We start from the raw sequence: 21357 nt of genomic DNA on the forward strand, positions 1-21357 counted from the left end.
CTGGGGGTAAACAAGACTCGTTTCAAACACCAGCTCTGTCTCCTCTAAGGGCCCGTGTACAACTGCGACAACACAACAGTGGGTCCTGCTGGGTCTCCATTAGCATCTGGGAGGAAGGTTATTTATTACAGGGAATCCTACCTTTGTCCCTTGGTGTTAATTGCAGACTCACTGGGTGACGGATTGTATCTGACACGCACCACGTTTGCCGCAGCAAACACCAACACTTTGTCAAACTCCGTTTGGTATTGCTCCATCCCTCCATTATTCTCCCTAATGACAAAAATAATTAACACATTCATATAAAAGCACAGGATGAGGATAGCTTTAATTTATGCATCTAGTTCAGGGTCATCCCTCTTATCAATATATGACAATCTAATGAGGCTTAATTAAAAAGTAGCAGTGAAGCAATTTAGGAAACTGAGGGATTGTCACGAGTCCTGGTTGTGACAGCATGTTTTGTGCACCATGGAAGATAACAGATTTGTCTTCTGTGGTATCTCATATCCATCATCCTCAAACTACCTGCTCTTAGGGGTAGAGAGAGCGAGCTTGTCTTTGAAAAAAGTGCCTGGGTTTGGTAGCCGCTCACAGGATGGCAGGTGTAATGTATTATGAGAAATTAACAAATTTCTGAGAAGATGGCTATTGGAAGGTCTGGCTGGAGGGCAAGGTCATGGCCCTGAAGGATTCAGGATCCAGAAGTCAAGTCAGAACTGGATGCCAGAGACTTTTTCAATCCAGCCCTCTTTGCCCCTCCCCTAAGGCCAATACATTTCTAAGGGTTATGGATTCTACTTCAGAATCTTTCTCAAACCCAGGGCCCTCTTCACCATTATTGTCTAGACCTGGTCACCTCTTGCCTTATAAATAAAAATATGGGTTTATTGTAAGTCTGGGTCTGTTAGGTTTCTCGGGTGGGAAATGTCTCGGTCCTTGGCTACACACTGGAAAGAAATTCACACCAAAGCCTGGTTGGTAATCCGAGTGGGTTTATATACATGAGAGAAGAAGGTTCCGGCGTTACACTAAACTGAACACGGGCACCCTCATGACACTGCACACTCAGCCCTGCTGAGTGGAAGGCAGAGAAGCAGCTGAAGGGAAGGGGCGGTGGTCTCCAGATTCCAGCCTTTTAAGGGCTTTCAGCTGGGAGGCGTCAAGTAAGCTCTCCTGGCTTGGGCTTAGCCCGCATTGGCTTCCAACCTCCTGTAGGGGGCCCCCTAAGCATGGAGAGGAACAACCCCTTGTCTTGCTACCTAACCGGTCTACATTCCTGCATGGCTACATTGAGATGGAACTAGCCCCTTTAGACAGCCTGAGGGGTTCACCAGGAGACACGGGCCCCAGTGTTCCCTGTGACCACCTTAAACCTTAAACTACTGTTGGAGTTTATATTACCTGTGTGGGTCTGTGGGCATGGGACGTTTCCATGCCAGAGACCTGAAGTTACACAAATAGGCATCCAGAACAGAACTCATACAGGCTCTAATAAGATGCTCGGATGCTTCTCGCTAGGATGAGAATTTAACGAAGTGTGTGAGCAGTTCAGATCTTGTAAGGGAGAACAGGTCAGTAGGGTATCCAGAGAAGAGAGCAAAGGTCAGGGGAAAGGGAGGGGGCCCACAGACATCTGTGCTCTGTGTTTGGCCACAAGACAAGAAACCGGGTCTCCTTGCAAAAGAAAGCAGAACAGCAAGTCCCTCAGAACTGCGACATTTTTAAACATGACCTATACAACACTCGGTTCTGGGAGGCGCCTTGGAAAACCATAAAAGCCCTAAATGAGGGGCAAGGAGGAAGCCCAAGTCTTTGATTTTCCCTGCTGTGCTTTCAGTGTTGAAATGTCTGTGCACGGAGCCTTTGAAATTTCAGAATCAGAGAGTGGATTCATAAGCCAAGCTCCTGCTTTATTCTTCAATGCATTTTGGCCCAGCTTCTCCTTGGTGAGACATGTAACAGAAATTCTGGACTTAGGAGCCACTTGGTCCTTGGACGCTAGGGGATTTCAGTGGAATCTGAAACAGGGCTCTAACCACCAGCTGGACTGGCCTAGGAAGCCCAAGTATTCATTCTCCCAAACACCAGCCTCCCGTTGCTCTTCATCTGCCTGCACCTTGTTCAGCTTTAGTTGTCCGTGGAAGCGTTTGGCACCCATCTGATGCTCCGGAACCCAGAAAGGAGGAAAGGTAAAACTGGGATTCAAATGAAACAGACTTAAGCAGGACCATAGCCAAGATGTGCCCAGGGCTCCTCGCATCATTTGTCACCTTCATTTCCCTCTTTGGACTCAGACGTGGCAAGGTTCAGAAACAAGCTTTACCAGAAAGAACAGCTGTGAACCCAGCTTGCTTCCAAGTGAGAAAAAGCCCTTTACACATGAGTTCCTGAGGTCAGCCCAGCCCTGTGCGTCCCCACCCCTCCCAGAGTCCCTGGCTCTCTGGCGAAGCATTAAAGCAAGTGGAAGCAGAGATTTGCTCAGAATAAAAAAATCATTTTTCACAATAGCACGGCACGTTCTGGATGGCAATCACGGCTGCACAAACCATATCCGTCCTCCAGCCATAATGTTGGCGCCTCAGGGACCACGCACATACATTGTGTGGCGAGACTCAGAGCCTATTCTATTTGTGGTCAATTGTTTCCTCCCTCTCCATACTTTGCACTTAGGAGACATGCTCTCTGGAGGTGGTTGAGGCTTGTCTTCTCACCAATAATCATCTCCTACACCTTCCTTTACAGTCACTAATTTGATGTGTTCACTCAAAGAAATGCCAATAATATGAGGTTTCAGAGGAGAGCTCCTAGAGCTCCCCCAGACAACAAGGAGGCCGAGTGTCACCGTCATTATCCTGAGCTGGGAGGGGGCAGTAGTGTTCTGGAAGCTGGGGATCCGTCACTGCCTGCCCACCGCACAGACAGAGCAGGTGCTGGTTATAATTGCTTCTAGACGTCCTGCCATGCTGAGTTGAAAGTCAAACCCGTAAACGCTGCCCGACTACAATAACACTGGAGTACACAGACATTTCTGCATCATTGCTGGGTGAAAATATACTGAGTGGAGTTGGATGAGATGGCAGCAAGTGCCTAAGGAGGGGATGCTGTGGGAATACCAACAAGATGACTGTCAGTCGCCGTTTCCTCCTCTCGTCTGCTTTCCCCCCCCCTTTCTTTCAGGACCAAAAGAAATGACAAATATGTAAGGAAACAAATTTGTTCAATTTTAGAGGAGTCTCCCACCCCACCCCACCCCACCCCACCCCCATCCAACTCTGGCCTCCTTTGAGCAAGCCAGTAGAGCTTTTTTTTTTTTAAACCTGGCTTCTACTATGGCAATTTCCGGAGTTGCTATGTGGCTGTGTTTAAAAGTCGCCTTTGGGATCCAGAGCACAATCCTTGTCACAAAGGCATTCTCCCAGTCCCAAATAGCAATGCGACCTCCTTTCAGAAGGTTGTTCTTGTTTCTGTAGACCCATAAAGGAGTTCAAGCTGTTGATCTTGACCGTGGTTGTCGAGTCAGCCTCTCATGGGCACCTCATGGGAAGCGGAGCAAACTCTGCCAGTCTGTGCTATCACCAGGTCTGGGAGGGGAAGCCAACCGTGGCGGGCCAGAGGTCGATGTGTGGATGGAGATGATCAGGTCTTTCGTCCTTATTCTATTTCAGTCTGGAAACATCACATTTGTGAGTGGTGATACTGAGAGGGTTGTGGGAGGGTGGATTGGAAAGAGGGAACTGATTACAAGTATCTACATGTGACCTCCTCCCTGGGGGACGGACAACAGAAAAGTGGGTGAAGGGAGACATCGGAACGGTCAAGATCCTGCCTTTTCAATTCCTCCATAGGGAGGCATGGTTGATGGTCATGGTCAACCCCAATGGCTGGATTGAATTCACCTGGCCCAGATGGGCCAATCCAGGTGTAATGCCCACCTAGGTGTACCACCCCTTCCTGGCCGGAAGTTTGAACCTGAGCATATGTAATGGATGACCCAGCCTTATGCTAAACCACCTAATAGTATTTGCAAGATGCCAAGCACCGTTCTAAGCTTTTTGTGTATAATAATTCAATTATTCCACTTAACAAGCCTATGTGTGGACACTATTTGGCCTCCTTTTACAGATGAAAAATCAGTGGCACAGGATGATAAAGTCATGAGCCTAGGACCACACAGTAAGGAAGTGGGAAGGAGAGATTTGGACCCAGGCTGCAGAGCCCATGCCTTGGGTGCCTACAGCTGCCATGTAGGACACAGAAAAGCATGGAGCAGACTCGGCGTAAGACATTAGGGAGTTGGGAGGAATGTAGCATGAATGTATGTGCTATGACTTCATGAGAGTAGCTGCTACTCAGATCCAGAAGAGAATACAAGCCTTTTGCAAAAAATATTTTTGCCAAGAGAGGGTGGAAAACTGCATCTTGTGCGAAATTCCCCCAACCTGCACATGTGCATAGCTATTTCAGAAGGTTCCAAACAATGTGTGCTGTGCGGCAAACCAAACTGAGCTCAGGGGGAGCTGGTCTGTGGGTTATGTTAGCCAGAAAGTGAGCAGTTTGAACTCACCAGCCACCACTCCAAGGGAGAAAGAGGAGGCTTTCTGCTCCCATGGACTTACAGCCTTCGAAGTGGCAGGGAGCATTTCCATGCGTCCTATGATTAGGATCTCAGAGAGTGAAGGTGGAGTTGGTTGAGACCTGTCTTCAGGGCATTTCCCAGAAGGGCTTCCTGCAGTGGCTCTGCCTTCAGGAATGTCTGATGACCTTGAGGGCAGCAAAGTCCTAAACACACTCGGGCAGTGGTTCTCAACCTTCCTAATACAGGTCCTCTTGTTGTGGTGATGCCCCCCTCCCCCAACCATTAAATGATTTTCTTGCTACTTCATCACTGTAATTTTCCTACAGTTATGAATTGGGTGAGCCCTGTGAAAGGGTCATATGACTCCCAAAGGGGTCGCAACCCACAGGTTGAGAAACACTGCACTAAGGGTTCCCCTCCCAGGCAGCCCTACCAGTGTCTGGTGTGCATAGTTCTGTGAGGTGAGAGAAATGGACTTAGTGTCTGCTTCTGGTGACAGTTGATGCAGGTGGGCTTTCTCCCTATGTCAAATCCCTCTCGAGCCATTTGTCACCACAACAGAGGGAGCCATGCACAAAAAAGCAAGAAGAGGATGCAGCACAGCAGGACAGCAAGCAGAACAATGATTGAATAAGCACAATTCATTTCAATCATGAATCGGGTGCCCTTGAGATGTGAGGAAGACCCCAGTCTAGTGACATTAGATCAGGTTTAGGGATTGAGTGAAGGGACCCCTCTTGGCTCCCCTCAGCCCCTATTTTGCTTTCCCATTGACCCTGACCCTTGCATCGTGATTGGTCCTTATTCCAGCATGATGGTTGGTTTCATAACCACGGCATATGGGAATGTGTTAGTCGATAGGTTATACAGGCACAGCCTCTGGAATGGGTAAGTGAGGAGGCGATTTGGGCTCGTTCATGCAGACCTCTAGTTGTCCTTGACATGACTGGTAGAATGGATCATGTGAAGTGATTTGAGATCGGCGTTGAGATCTGATAGGTCATGCAGACTTCTAGCTGATCCTGGCAGTACCCTATTTTAAGGAAACAGAATGTTTGGCGTTTAAGTCGTATTTGAGCTTAAATTTTGAGCAATAGGCTGTGGCTCACAGAGTCTATGTGGAGACCCTACATCCATTTTGAGGGGCCACAGATTCAGCCACCATTGAGTTCTTTCCTACTGCTGACTGGCAGTGGAAAGTTTGTCCCTCAGGCAGTATGCTTGCGTCCACTCCCTGGGCCAGACTCAACGATATATGGTAGTGTGCACATCCCTATGAAGGTCCCGCTCATGCTCTCACAGGCCCTCCTGAAACTCCATGAATTGATCTGTCTTCAGTCACAATTTTGTGACAAAGTTGTTTGTTTTCTATGTCTTATTTAAGTTTTCAGGAGCCCAGGTGGTAATGCTGGATAGTGTTGGACTATTAAGAGCAAGGTCGCTGGTTCAAAGCCACTAGTCATTCCACAGGAAAAAGATGAGGTTATTGCTTCCTGTAAAGGTAGCAAGTTCAGGATCCCTACACAGAGTCACTATGAGTCAGAGTCAGCAGGACAGAATGGGTGTCATTTTATTTAAGTCACTGTGGCTGTGGGTCCTTCCACACCATTGTGGCCTCATGCGGATGCTGTCCTTCATCCAGAACAGCAGTTTGTGCCTTTTTCTTGTGTAAAACTTAGCAAAGGAGTTCCTAATAAAATATAGTTGAATTGGGAGTCATTTTCCCCTAAAAACAAAGTAAATACATAAATAGAAACGAGACTATGGTGCTAATAACCAGTTGGAGAGTTGAGAGAGCTGAACTCTCAATCCTGATAGAAACCCATTGTGACTGAGCACCTGCTCAAGGTCATCCACAGCCTATGAGGTTGAGCCTATGTGTTGGGGAGTACTTGTGTACATAAAGTTAACAATTTATCTTTCTAAAGATTCTGTCTAAAACTTACTTTAAATAATAAGTTTTCCCCTGGGATAGGTAAAGTTCAGGGAGTTTTACACCCTAGCATCCACCCACTCTCAGCAATCATCATGTTAGGCCAGAGGAGGCAAATCACACCCACTACCCAGGGAGCACTGCTTCCAAAAGCACATTGCCTGTGCCGGGGCAGAGGGGAGGTACCCGGACCAGAAATGCTGACAGAGTGGAACCAGAGAGCTCAGCCCCCAGCTTCCCGAGGGAGCAGCTGTGATGGTTCACTTCTGGATGAATATGTTTAAGCAAAGGCCAAGGGCATGACTTGGGCAGCACAAAAAGCAGATGTGCAGAGGTTGTTCACTGCATTCCAGAAGTTCACACACTCTCCGGAGGCTCCTTGGCTGAATGGCAGGAAGTCATTGGTGGCTTCCACCTTCAATCCCAAAAGGTCACTGCCGTCCAGTGGATTCCAACCACAGTGACCCTATATGGAGTTTTCAAGACTGTAAATCTTCATGGGAGCCAGCAGTCTCATTGTCCCCCTTGGGACAGCGAGCTAGCAGCCCGTTTTGTCACCAGGGCTCCTTCCTCTCTAATTCTGGATCCAGTCCCTCCGAATATCCTGCCCTGCCCTTGTCTAGGCTTCTTAAATGCGTTCCACGCAGCTTATTTTAGTCTGGGTGCATTCGAGAAACAAATCCACAGAAAAACTTATGTATAAGAGAGTTGTGTGTAAAGGGTGAGTGCACATCAAGAAAACATGCTCGTATGTGCTTATGCACCCGCTTTGTCTTCAGCGATCATGTCGGGGTATGCTGGTGTGCTTTTTCCATGTGGGCTTTGTTGTTTCTTAGCTAGATGGCCCCCTGTTTATCTTCCAGCCTTTAAGACCCCAGACGCTATATCCTTTGATAGCCGGGAACCATGGTGCTTAACTACTACACCACCAGGGTTCATTAGCATGTGACTTATCACCTGTCAAAATAGCAGGAGACCAGGTTTCTCCTTTGTGGCCACACCAGGTACTGACAGAACCAAGAACAGAGACACATTTATATATCTTGATTATCATTTGCATATTATATGCCAGGAATCCTTGGAAGTGTCTTGGAATTGTTCTACTCTGGTTCAAATTTCACACACCCTCCCAGTTTCCATACTTACTCTGCCAAACCCCTAGTAACTGATTTGCACCTCCTATCAACTTGGGGAAAAGACCCTATGCCAGATATAGAAGTGGACATACTTGGTACCCAGAAAACCTGTTCAGTGTTTTGAGGGCGGCTCAGCAAACAAAATGGGCACAGTGATTAAGCATTCAGCTGCTAACACAACGGTCAACTCTCTAGTGGTTCTGAAAGAGAAGGGTATGGTAGTTGACCCCCAAAAGAGTTACAAACTTGGAAACCCTACGGGTATTTGTATAGGGTCGCTATGTGTTCCAATTGAGATGATTGTCATAGGTTGGGTTTGGTTTAACCCGTCTTACTGAGGAGACTCCTTCTTTACATGCGATCAGTTACTTTAGAGGAAAAAGACATGCCTGTCCCAGAACAATCCAAGGACTGGTAAAGGCAACACCCACAAAGACACTCCCTCTGCCTGCCTAACTCTAAAATGCTGCCCATAAAACACTCTGCCTGGTAATATGTGGGCAGCACCCTGGGGAGGTGCAGCAAATGTGTGTTGAATGTATGAGGCCATTTCATAGTTTGGCTGCACGATCAGGGTGTCTGTCATAAAGCCGATCTCTTTGACTCCACCTCTCAGCAGAGATGAACACAAGCTTCCCGTTTTTTTCTCGGCAATGTCCTTGTCAAATAAAAGTTCCTTGTAGATCAGTAACTTGCCACAGAGCAAAAGATATGGGAAGAGGCTCATCTTTCTCCTGGCTGTGAAATAGAATGGCAAGCCCCTCCCTTCAACACACACACACACACACACACACACACACACACACACACACACACGCACACACACGCGCGCACAAACACCCCTGCCTTACAACTACATTCGGTTGATTAGCAAACAAAGCTCTACAACCCAACTATGTGTTTTTCTTCTCCAGAGGAATGACGGACTTACATACCCTGCATTGTCTTTTTTTAATGGAATTGCCCCAGTTCTCCTCACCTTTCCTTTGATAGTGCAGTGAACTATTAGATGACTGCAGGTATTGAAAACTAGTACTGATTTCCAGTTTGTGTCACCTTTGGCTTTGAGCACCCTCCACTTCTCTAGTAAGCTTTCCATTGCTTTGGGGAAAATTTTCTCTTTCTGAATTTATTATGTGAGGGGGGAAGGGTAATAATTAATGTGCCTATGGAGGAATATCCTTCATGACCTAAACTCATTAAGGGGCAGTGCCTGATGGAGCATCAGGTTGGAGGAAGGCTTATTAACAACCTGCATTATACAGATGACACAATTTTGCTGAAAATGAGAAGGACTTGATTCACTTGCTGATGAAGATGAAGGATTAAAGCCTTCAGTTTGGATTATGACTCAAGGTGGAGAAAGCCCAGACCCTCACAACTGGACCTATTGATAACATCATGATAAATGGAGGAAAGTTCGAAATTGTCAAGGATTTTGTCTTGCTTGAATCCACAATCAATTCTCATGGAAGCAGCAGAGAAGAGAACAAATGACACATTTCACTAGTCAAATCTGCTACATGAGACCTCTTTAAAGTGTTGAAAAGCAAGAGATTACTTTGAGGACTGGGGCGGGTTGACCCAGGCCATGGTATTTTCAACTGTCTCATATTTATGTGAAAGTTGAACACTGAATAAGGAAGACCAAAGAAGAATAGATATATTTGATTAATAGTGATGTAAAAGAGTAATGAATGTACCATGGACTGCCAAAAGAACAAACCCATCTAACTTGGATGAAGGACAGCCAGAATGTTCCTCAGGGCAAGGATAATGTGACTTCGCTTTAACTTTGACATGTTGTCCGGAGAGATCAGTCCCTGGAGCAGGACATCGTGTTCTGGAAAGTAGAGGGGCAATGAAAAAGAGGAAGGCCTTCAACAAATGGGATTGACACAGTGGCTGCAACAATGGGCTCAAACTTAAGAACAACTGTGAGAATGGTACAGTACCTGGCAGTGTATGATTATGTTGTATGTATGGTCACAATGAATCCAAACCCTCCCTATGACACTGAACAACAACAACAACAACATGACTGAATCCTCTGGGAGGACTCTTGAATGTGAGAAAAATGGAACGAAGCCAGCGGAAGGATTGGAGGATGTCTTAAGTTCCTGTCTTAATCTCCTTAACCAAAAATTATCCAACAAGTCAGTAGCCTTAAAACACTTTTCCCACTGCTTTGGAGCTTACAGGTTCAAATTTGGGGTGCGACTCTAGGTCAGGGTCCTTCTTTGTGGATACCAGAAAGTTCCTTGGCATTCCTCGCTATCTTTCTCTCCGTACTGTGTGTTACTGGGTCTATCCTGGCCTTTAACTCAGAAGTGTTTAGGTTTAGGCTCAAGCCTATTCTCATATGGCCTCATTTTTTTTTTAACATTTTATTAGGGACTCATACAACTCTTGTCACAATCCATACATATACATACATCAATTGTATAAAGCACATCTGTACATTCTTTGCCCTAATCATTTTCTTTTTTTACATTTTATTAGGGGCTCATACAACTTTTATCACAATCCATACATATTCATACATCAAATGTATAAAGCACATCCGCACATTCCCTGCCCCAATCATTCTCAAAGCATTTGCTCTCCACTTAAGCCCTTTGCATCAGGTCCTCTTTTTTTTCCCTCTCCCTCCCCCTCCCCCCTTGCTCATGTACCCTTGGTAATTTATACATTGTTATTTTGTCATATCTTGCCCTATCCCGAGTCTCCCTTCCCCCCCTACTCTGCTGTCCATCTCCCAGGGAGGAGGTCACATGTGGATCCTCGTAATCAGTTGCCCCTTTCCAACCCACTCACCCTCCACTCTCCAGAATCGCCCCTCTGACTGACCCATCTCCTCTTCTAAACCCCTCTATGAGGGGATCTCCAGTGGCCATATGGCCTCATTTATATTACAAAAGAACTCCCTTCTTTTCAAACAGGATCATGTCCACCAAGGCTCAAATTTCTCACATATTTTGAGGGGGCTACAGATCAATCCATAATGGTTCTTTTGGGTAGCTGTAACAAATGGCTACCAATCGAGTGACTTAAACAGCAGGCATCTGTTCTCTCACTTTTCTGAAGGGCAAAGGGTTAAAATTAAGGTGTGGGCAAGATTCATTCCTTCTGAGAGCTCTGAAGGAGAATCAAAGTAGCCTCTCTCTGCTTCTGGTCACTGCTGCTAATCCTTGATATTTCTTGGCTTATAGATGCACTGATCCAATCTCTGCCAGTGTCTTCACACGGGGTCTCTGTGTGCCCAGTCCTCTTCTTATAAGAACACACCAATCAGTGCATGTAGCATCCATCTGAAATCTAAACCCAGAAAGATGGAGCTCTTGAAATCCTTAACTAAGCACATCTGCCAAGACCTCCTCTCCAAGTAAGGCCATAGCCTCAGGTTCCATGTGAACATGAATGTGTGTTTGTGAATGTGATTTAATGTACTACAGAGGGTACGCTTTGGCCTCATGAGGAGTGTTTCGCCAGTACCGGCTTCACAGCCCTGTAATTTCCCAGGCATTTGCCACATTTTCTTGTCTTCCCACCATTTATCCACCATTAGGCCTTTTCCCCTAAGTTAGTCAAGCATCAGTTTCCGTCACTTGTGATCATGATCCTCCCTCCCGCCCAGGTCACAAATTTAAACTGATACAGGCAGTTTCTTTAATGAGCACTATGTTATCCTGATTAGCAAGCATTGCTAAGGAGGGAGGATGAATCAGTGAGAACCCGCTTGCTTCATCTAGCTTTGGGGGCAGTCCACAGAGGATTGATCCCTGAGCCACTAACGAATTTTGCAACTGTCACAGAACAATGCAAATAAGTAAGATCCACATCTGCTGAACACCATCATGAGGTCAAACTGTGTGTAAATAAATGCCTGTTTCAAGGAGTGAGTAAATCCTAAGGTAAGGAGTGACAGGGCTTTGTTGGCATAAACCCAGCAAGGCATTATGGGTCGGATATTAATGAACTCATGCTCCTGGGCCTCACAGAGCCCCAGCTCAACTGCTTCAGCTTGTTGACAAACAAGCACTACCCGGGGAGAGCACTACCATTTCGATGAACAGGGTTGGTTGGGGATGATGCTTCCTAACTTGCATTTTAATACAAATTTGATGCTTCATCTGAGCAATGTGGAAAGAGCATTCAGATAAAAGAGAGGGACAAACATCAAGTGACCAGAGGATGAAACTTCTATCTAATCTGTGCCCACTGGAATTGCTTCGTGGGAAGGTATTTTTTGGTGGTGTTGGGTTGTTCCCCTACCTTGCTCCAAGCCTTCCTCCTCATGCCCACCCCCACCCCAGCATACATCCTACTGGGAGAATGTCTCTGAATAATGAAGTTTTAATAAATGAAGCTTTAATGAGCCTGATAGTCTGCCTAAGACCCCTTCAAACTGTAGTCTTTCATTTGTATTCTTCCATCCTTTTTGAAGAAATGAACCTGATGGCAGGTAGTATGTTTCCTTTCCAGGATGAGCTGATAGAGCCTCTCGCTGCTGCAGTGGGAGGTGAAACATTAAAAGGCCCTCTGTGGCCATGAGACATGCCCACTCTCCAAGAGACACTGGGCAGGTTTGCTGAAACTCCTCAGAATTGACTAGTGGCCCTGGTCCACCCATCTCAACCAACCCAGGCTTCATTTGCACTCCATGCCCTCTCTGAGCTCCAAATGCATGCTTCATTTGAGGATGACAAAGCCTCTATTTTCTGAGAAGATGCGCAGACATGTGAACTAATCAATGCTCCCCCTGTCCCCGGGGAGTGTGAAATTCTCCCATCATGACCCACCAGCTTCCCTGGAAATTCCTGTCTTAACTCAGGCACTTAATATCATTGGTGTCTCTGCTTCCTTCCTTCTTGCACATCCCCCAGGCATTAACTGTCATCCTTCCTCTCCCTAAAATATACTTTGAATCTATTCACTTCATGCCATCCCTACTGCCCCAAGGTGTGTCTTGCATTGACTATGAAACTAGATTCTGTATCCATTTTCCAGGGCTGTCAAAACAAAGCATCGTAAATCAGGTGGCTTTTAAGAACAGTCCACCACCTGTCTATCAGTTCGTGGTGCAGTGGTAGCTAGAGTGTTGCTGTGAAATTGGAAGCCGTGCCACCGATATGACAAACCCCAGAAGGGTCAGCAACGATGGGCAGGCTTCAGTTGAACCTCAAGCCCTGTGGTGCTCAACCTTCCTTTAATACAATTCCTCATGTTGTGGTGACCCCCAACCATAAAATCATTTTCCTTGCTACTTCATAACTGTAATTTTGCTACTGCCATGAATCGGGTGACTCCTGTTAAAAGGTCGCTGGACCCCAAAAGGGGTCACAACCCACAGATTGAGAACCACTGCTCTAGCCTAAGGCAGACTAGGAAGAAAGACCTGGTGATCTACTTCCAAATATTAACAAATGAAAGCCTTATGGGTCACAACAAAATATGGTCCTATAGAGTGCTGGAAGATGAGCCACTGACCTGCACACAACAGCTACAAAAATAGACTCAAACACACCAACAAAGGCCTGCTGAACTCCAAAGCCCTAACAAACCCACTGCCCTCAAGTCCATGCAAATTCATAGCGGCCCTATAGGCCAGGGGCGAACTGTGTATTAGTCTGGGTATGCTAGAGAAAACTCGAGGGAGACTCATGTGTATGACAGAGAGTTGGTGGTTTTTAAAAATCATTTCCCTATTATTTAATCATTTTATTAGGGATTCATCCAACTCTTATCACAATCCATCCATCCATCCATCCATTATAAAGCACATTTATACATTCATTGCCCTCATCATTGTCAAAACATTTGCTCTCCACATAAGCCCCTGGCACCTGCTCCTCGTTTTTCTCCTCCCTCCCCACTCCCCCCTCCTTATGAACCCTTGATAATTTTATTGGGGGCTCATACAACTCTTATCACAGTCATTCCATCCATCCATCCATCCATCCACCCATTGTGTGTCAAGTACATTTGTACATGTGTTGCCCTCATCATTCTCAAAACATTTGCTTTCTACTTGATCCCTTGGTATCAGCTCCTCATTTCCCCACTTCCATCCTCCCCCCCCTCATAAATTCTTGATAATATATAAATTATTTTGTCATCTCTTACACATCAAACATCTCACTTCCCCCACTTTTCTGTTGTCCGTCCCCCAGGGCAGAGGTTTTATGTAGATCCTTGTAATCGGTTCACCCTTTCTACCCCACCTTCCCTCCACCCTCCTGGTATTGCCACTCTCACCACTGGTCCTGAAGGGATCATCTCTCGTGGATTCCCTGTGTTTCCAGCTCCTGTCTGTACCAGAGTACATGTTCTGGTCTAATTCTACCTTATAAATCAAGAGAGAGAGTTTTATATCAAACAGTAATTGTACATTAAGCAAACGTCCCAGCCCAGTGCAGATCAAATCCATAAGTCTGATATTAGCCCATATGTCTGATACCAATCTATACATTCCTTTTCAGACCCATAAAACATGTGCAGTGATGCTGAATGCAGGATAATCACAGGCCAATGGGTGGAAAGTCTTGTGGATCCAGTGGCATTGTAAGCATCTCAGTGCTGGCAGCGATCTCTCTGAGGCTTCTTTGGCTTCAGAGGTCTGGTCGCATCCATTTGGCTTGCCTTGTGCAATGTCTCCCAAGGAGTAGCCGAGAGAGAGAGAGAAAGGTGTCTTCCACCTCCAAGCAGGAAGTACCAGATTTCTCAGAGTTCTCAGGAGACGGCTATGCCCACATAAAAATCTCACTGACTATCTCCAGATTGGCAGCCTAGACTCCACGCCTACACTCCTAATCCTTAACGTGAAACAAGGTTAGGTGACTACCACAGGCTCCTAATCCATAACAAGCCCATTTATTTTTTCCCTGCATACCGACGCCAATCCAATACCCAAAGCTTTACCCAAAGGGTGGAGATCTACTTCTAAAACATGAATATAGAAAAATCGCTTTTGTTTGAAGGCTCTCAAGGAAATGCTCACCGAAAACTCCATTCCTATTATCTCACCTCCCCCAAATTAGTCTTCTTCTGGGCTTTTAGTCACACCAAGTTCTCTCCTGCCCCAAGGACTTTACATGCACTGTCATCTCTTCAAAGCCCTGAAGTGCCAAGTTCAAAGTTCCAGTTAATCTCCCTGATCCTGAATTTTAAGAACTGTGTGTGTGGGAGGGAAGGAGTTGGGCTGTTTGTTGAACTGCTGGGTTTTGGAGCCATTTGTTATGCAACCTCATTTTGTCAATGACTGGTTAATTAATGCAGCATTCATTTGCCCTTCTTCCACATACAGCACATAGCTTGTATCTTTGGGATCACTCTTCCACCATGCTCCATCTCCATGCTTCTGCTGGCATTGACCCAATCTGCCAGCTCCAGGCCTGGCTAGTCAGGGCATGACTTTCCTCTGTCCAAAGGGACTGGGTCAGACTCAGTATGTGACTCATGCTAGGTTAATGATATCTAACCCTAAAAAATGCCCCAGAAACAATTGCCCCATTGCCAATGAGTCCATTTTGAATCATAGAAGGTCCCTGTGGGGTTTCTCAGACTGTAAATATTTATGTGAGCAGAAAGTTCCATCTTTTTCCCTATGAGGTAGCTGGTAGGGTAGCACTGCTAACCTTGCAGTTAGCAATCCAATGCTTACCTGATAGTACCACCAATGATTAGAAAGGAAAAGAGCCTCTCTCTAATAGAATTCCTGAGCTTCTAGAAAAAACTACAGCTGTCATCAGGAAGCCTGCGTGAAACTCAAAAGGAAACAGCACTGAAAGGAAAAGGTTCAAACTCTGATGGTATCAACTGAGTGCCAGAACCCAGCTATTCCTGATGCTCTGTCCCCAGACCTACAAATTCCATAAACCTACCCATTAATTTCTTCTCCTGTTCCTTCCCTTCTCATGCCCCAAGGTACTTTGACTTAGCTTTGAAGGCACTCACAACTTCACGGGTTCTGCCTTGCACAGGTGTCTGCTTGCTTCCAGTTCAGTCCTGACATTGTCCCTATCTTTAGCCATGTTAGGCTTGAGTCCTAGAGCTTTCCTTTGCTTGTCTCCCTATTGCTCTTGTCCTATGAAGTCTGTGGCTTTATCTTTAAGTCTAAGTCCTGACCTTTCGCTTTCGTAGAAATCTGTCTCTGTATCTTGGCTCGTGGCAGGTTGTGTCCTTCAAAGATGACTGTCCTAATGTTTCACATCGCACATTCTCTTGTTATGAGTTTGTGTTCACTTTTCCAGAAACAGGGCCCGCTTTCCCTCTTCCTTGCATCTTGGCAGGCCTTTGACTATGGCAGAAGTGTTGCTCTGTGACTTCCACCTGGTCGTATTGGGTTGTTCACCATTGGGACCCTGTCAGGATGTTGCAAGGAAGACCAGGCCAAATGAAAATGTCACATATAGGGTTCTTCTTGAGCTCCAACCAATAGAAGTATCAGTTGTGTGAGGGAGTGAGTCTTAAGAGAGCTGCAGCCTGTCCTTTGAGCTACCCCAGCTAATGCTTGATGAAGCCAAAACTAGTGTTCTCACTGTGCTCTGCCCAGATTGCAGATTTGTGAGCAAAATTGATATTATCATTACTTTAAGATGTTATTTGTGGGGATACTTTCTGTTAGCAGCAGATCATCAGAATACTGCCTAATCAGACTGCATTGCCAGTTTTACTCTCTCTCTCCATATATATATACACATATATATACATACATACATATATATCTATATATCTATATACAGATATATATATGTATATGTATATATATCTCCTCCACTCTTCTGTCAGTTGGTTGTCCTATAATGGTTTGTGTATTGTTATGATGCTGGAAGCTCTGTTACCAGAATTTCAAATACCAGCAGGATTGCCCATGGTGGACTGGTTTCAGTGAAGCTTCTAGACTAAGACAGACAAGGAAGAGGGGCCTGCCAGTCCACTTCCAAAAATTACTGAAAGAAAACCTTATGGAGCACAAGAGAACACTGACTGACTAATGTGTTTTGGACACACTATCAGTGGACAATTGCTAGAGGAAGACATCATATTTGATGAAATAGAGGGACATGGAAGATCCTTATTGAGGCAGATTGACCTAATCGCTGCAACAATGGACTTCAACATTCAGGAATGTGTGACAATGGTGCAAGATCAGACAGCACTCCATTCCATTTCATATAAGGTCTCTATGGATCACAGTAGACTTGATGGCACTCTCTATATGTTTGTCTTCAGTGACTTCCCATAGGGCTGCTCTGCCTGGCAGCCTCTATTCTTCATGCTTCCAAATGGGGAGCACAACAGGTCCATAGTCACTGATATTACCCTCAATCCCCAGGTCAAGTAAGGAGGCATGAAAATAACTATGTTGTTCTCTTTGCCTTGTCTCTCTTCATTTTCCCCTCCTCCAACAGGGCTAGAGGGGGTAAATACTTACCTTGCAGTCTAGAAGAGAATTTCTTCCACACCAAAATCTTCTCCTTCCTCAAAAGGCACATACATGCTTTTCTCCTTGTTTTGAATTAAAATGGCAGATGGGATGGTAGGAAAGAAAATGAACTAGTCTAACAGAATGGCCAAACAGATTTACCTTCCACATAAGAATATAAATAACTCCTCAATCTTGTTATAGAGTCATGATATGATGAGCTCCATCAAAGCAGAGTAGAACACCACGGAGGTCAGACCAGAAAGACCATATTGAGTTGATTTTGTATGAGAGATTCTAGTTGCTAATTATACTTTTCATAACAGACAGATGGCAGGTATAGAAGCCCAGACTTAAAATGTCTTTATCTAATTCCCTGCCTAAATATATGTTTGCAATATGGTCTTCAAAGGGAATACTTTCTTTACCTTAAATTCCATTTCTTTTTCCGCTCTTTTATGTAATTTTATTGAAGTATCATTGATGTACAATAAACCATAGTGTGTTTTGCTCTTTGAGGTTTTTAAAAAGAATCATTTTATTGGGGGCTCCTACAACTCTTATCACAATCTATACATACATCCACTGTGTACATTTGTTGCCATCATCATTCTCAAAACATTTGCTTTCTACTTGAGCCCTTGGTAGTAGCTCCTCATTTCCCCTCCTTCCCCCTCCCCCTCCCTCATGGACCCTTGATAATTTATAAATTATTATTCTGTCCTATCTTACACTGTCCGACATCTATCTTCACCCACTTTTTTGTTGTCCCTCCCTCATGGAGGAGGTTATATGTAGATCCTTGTATTCAGATCCCTCTTTCTACCCCACCTTTCCTCCATCCTCCTGTTATTGCTACTCTCAGCACTGGTCCTGAAGGGGTCATCTGTCCTGGTTTCCCTGTGTTTCCAGTTCCTATATGGACCAGTGTATATTCTCTGGTCTAGCCAGGTTTGTAAGGTAGAATTGGGATCATGATAGTGGGCGCGGTAGAATTTAGGAACGAGAGGAAAGTTATATGTTTCATCGTTGCTACACTGCATCCTGATTGGCTCATCTCCTCCCAGCGACCCTTCTGTAAGGGGTTGTCCAGTTGCCTACAGATAGATCTTGGATCCCCTAACTGTACACCCCCTCATTCACAATGATATGATTTTTTTTGTTCTTTCATGCCTGATACCTGATCCCTTCTGCATCTTGTGATCACACAGGCTGGTGTGCTTCTTTCATGTGCACTTCATTGGTTCTGAGTTAGATGGCCACTTGTTAACCTTCTAGTCTTTACAACCCTAGACTCTTTATCTTTTGATAGCTGGCTCCATAAGCTTTCTTCACCTCATTTATTTATACACCCACCTTTTGTCTTGAGTGATTGTGTCGGGAAGGTGACCATCATGGAATACCAGTTCCTTAAATTCCATATCTATAGGCTTAAGTCTTACCCACAGGAAGCTTATTTTTATTTTATCCCTTGAACAAAATCTTGCAATAATTTTCCCTTTTTGGGTAAGTCCATCCTCAATCACATATCCTTTAACATTTACAAGAATTTATCTGTAGCCAACCCCATTTACATAGTCTCATTCATGCTATTTCCACAATAATTGTAATAACCCTATTTTTTAGAATCGGCAGAAAGCATCAGCATTAATATCCCATTGCCACTGAGTTGATTTCAACTCATGGGTACCTTATAGGACAGAATAGTATTGCCTCATGGGTTTCCAAGGCTGAAAAAAAATCTCTTTATTGTGAGTTGGGTGAAGGTTTACAGAATACATCCGTTTTCCATTTGACAGTTCACACATATTTTGCTTCATGATATTGACTGCAATCTGCTCAACGTAATATCACTTATCGCAGTTCCTCCTTGTATTTCCTGTTTCCATTCCCCTTCTTTCCTGACCCTTCTGAACTTTATCTTTGAATAAATTATATCCTTTTGATTCAAATAGTTGATTAGTGTTACTTTTTATCTTATAGATCTACCTATTGTTTGGCTGAAGATTGAGCCAAGGGAGTGAGTTCAGTTCCAGAACTGAAGGTGCCTAAGGACAACAGTCTTGTGGGTTCCAAGAATCTCTCTCTGAGCAATACCCCTGAACTTTTAAAATAAGTTTAAACTTTGTTGCACATATTTCTCCTATTCTATCCCAAAATTCCAAAGCAAACTCATTATCATTGTGTTGAAGCTGACTCAAAGAGACCCTACAAGATAGAATAGAACTTCACCCTTTGATTTTCCAAGGCTTAAAACTTTACCAGAGCAGACAAACTCATATTTCTCACATGGAGCAACTGATAGGGTAGAACCACTTACTTTGTGGTTAGGAGCTCAATGAGGAGTCCACTCTGCCATTAGAGCTCGTTTAGAATGCTATCCAGGATTCCCTAATGCTATCCCTCTCAGATCAGTTGGTAGTGGTAATAAATGTAAATCTTAAGGGGGTCAGACTTCCACATCGTAACTCTTCCTTGGGGAAGATGGTGGGTTTGAACTGTTGATTGATTAGCCCTTAAGTGCTTAATTACTGCCTCACCAGGGTTCTCCTTAACATCAGAACAGTGGACACTTATTGGTTTATCTTTCTGGTCTCTGTTCCCTAAAAATTGCACTTCATCCACAGGGTTTTCTTCCACAACACACAGCTACTAGTGTTTTTGGTTTGTTTTTCCACATGACTTCACCTTCCTGGTCAAAGCTGATTTGTCCAGGGCTAAACACACAATGAAAACATAGCCATATTTGCACACTACAAAATTTGAAGTGAGACAGCAAGCTATTTGTTGAGTTTTTTGAATGACAGAAGTCTAAAAGGAAGTGTTGTGATACAGGAAACAGTGAGTTTTGATGTCCAGGATTTATACTGGGGACCCAGTTGGCACTCCGAATGACTATTCAAAGTGATGGTATGAATCCTCCTCTTCCATGACCTACACATATAATAGCTATAACCACTAAGTCCATGATTTGACAAATGTCTTGTGTGATTGAATTTGGGTTCCCCATAGGATTAGATCCTGAGACAAAGGTTTTAATTAAGCCATTTGGGGGGAGATATCAATAAGGAAATGGGAAATAGAAAAGGGAAAGAAGGCAGCCAATGAAAAGTACATTATCAAACAATTTAAAATTGTGAGCAACTGGAGGTTAATCTTACTGGAGACACTCTAGAAAATCCACTAGTTATTCTGCCCAGAATGGGAGGGAGTGTGGCTATTTGTCCAACAACTCCTATGGGTCATTGGTTAAGGGTTACTCCAGGAAGCAAGAATTAACTCCACAACCTCCTAAGCCATGCATGCTCAGGTACAGTGGTCTACAGAAACTAGAGAAAGCAAGAAGAGAGATGTGCTGGCCATTCAGAATTAGGCTAGCATGCCAAGTTGTCAGACATGTCAGGTTCTTGCACTATCATAACTTGTGAGATATACCACTGGTATTTCAAACACAAGCATAGTTACCCGTGGTGGAAAATTTTCAGAAAAGCTTACAAGCTAAATAGACTAGAAAGAATAACCTGCCAATCTACATCTGAAAAAAATAGTGGTGTTTGTGGAGCACATTGATAGCAGTGGAATATTGTTTCATATAGTGCAGGATGATGAACCCCTCAAGTTGGAAGACACTCAAAATATAATTGGGGAAGAGCTGTCTCCTCAAATAGAGTTGACCTTAGTGATATAAAGTTTTCAGGACCTATATTTGTTGATGTGGCAATGACTCAAAATGAGAAGAAACAGCAGTACTGCAATAACCACTAACAAGAAGATGGGATGCATGAAATATGGATCTAGAAAAATTGGAAGGCATGAAAAAATGGAACACATAAAGATGAAACACTCTAGGTGTTATTGAACTGAAATAGACTGCTATTGGCCATTATGAATGTCATAATAATATGGTTTACATACCAGAGTAACAAATTTGAAAGGAATGGATGACTTTCATGTTAAAAAAGAGAATGTTTCAACATCGATTCCAATGTTCACCATTGTTAGGTGTAGGATATATTACACCTACAAGGATGAATAATTAATAAAGTTATTATTCAAATTTACACACCAACCACTAATGCTAACAATAAAGCCATTGAGGATTTTTACCAACCTTTTCAGTCTGAAATTGATGAGACATGCAATCAAGATTACTGATGACTTGAATGCAAAAATTGGACACTAAGGAGGAGGATCACTAGTTAGAAAATATGGCCATGGGGATGGAAGCCACATGGGAGATCTCATGATAGAATTTTCCAATAAGGATGGCTTATTGATTGAA

The 21357-nt window shown here is 44.3% G+C and overlaps 1 protein-coding gene across 2 annotated transcripts in view; it reads right to left on the minus strand.

The window, feature by feature from the left end:
* LOC142435924 (thyrotropin-releasing hormone-degrading ectoenzyme-like) overlaps nucleotides 1-21357 on the minus strand; it is a 334108-nt gene that overhangs the window by 34681 nt on the left and 278070 nt on the right. For both annotated transcript variants that reach the window (XM_075539963.1, XM_075539961.1), the window contains one exon: nucleotides 142-273. In XM_075539963.1, coding sequence (XP_075396078.1) covers nucleotides 142-273 — 132 coding nt within the window. The remainder of the gene's footprint in view (nucleotides 1-141; nucleotides 274-21357) is intronic.

Source organism: Tenrec ecaudatus, assembly GCF_050624435.1.
Source record: "Tenrec ecaudatus isolate mTenEca1 chromosome 11 unlocalized genomic scaffold, mTenEca1.hap1 SUPER_11_unloc_2, whole genome shotgun sequence".
Taxonomy (NCBI): domain Eukaryota; kingdom Metazoa; phylum Chordata; class Mammalia; order Afrosoricida; family Tenrecidae; genus Tenrec; species Tenrec ecaudatus.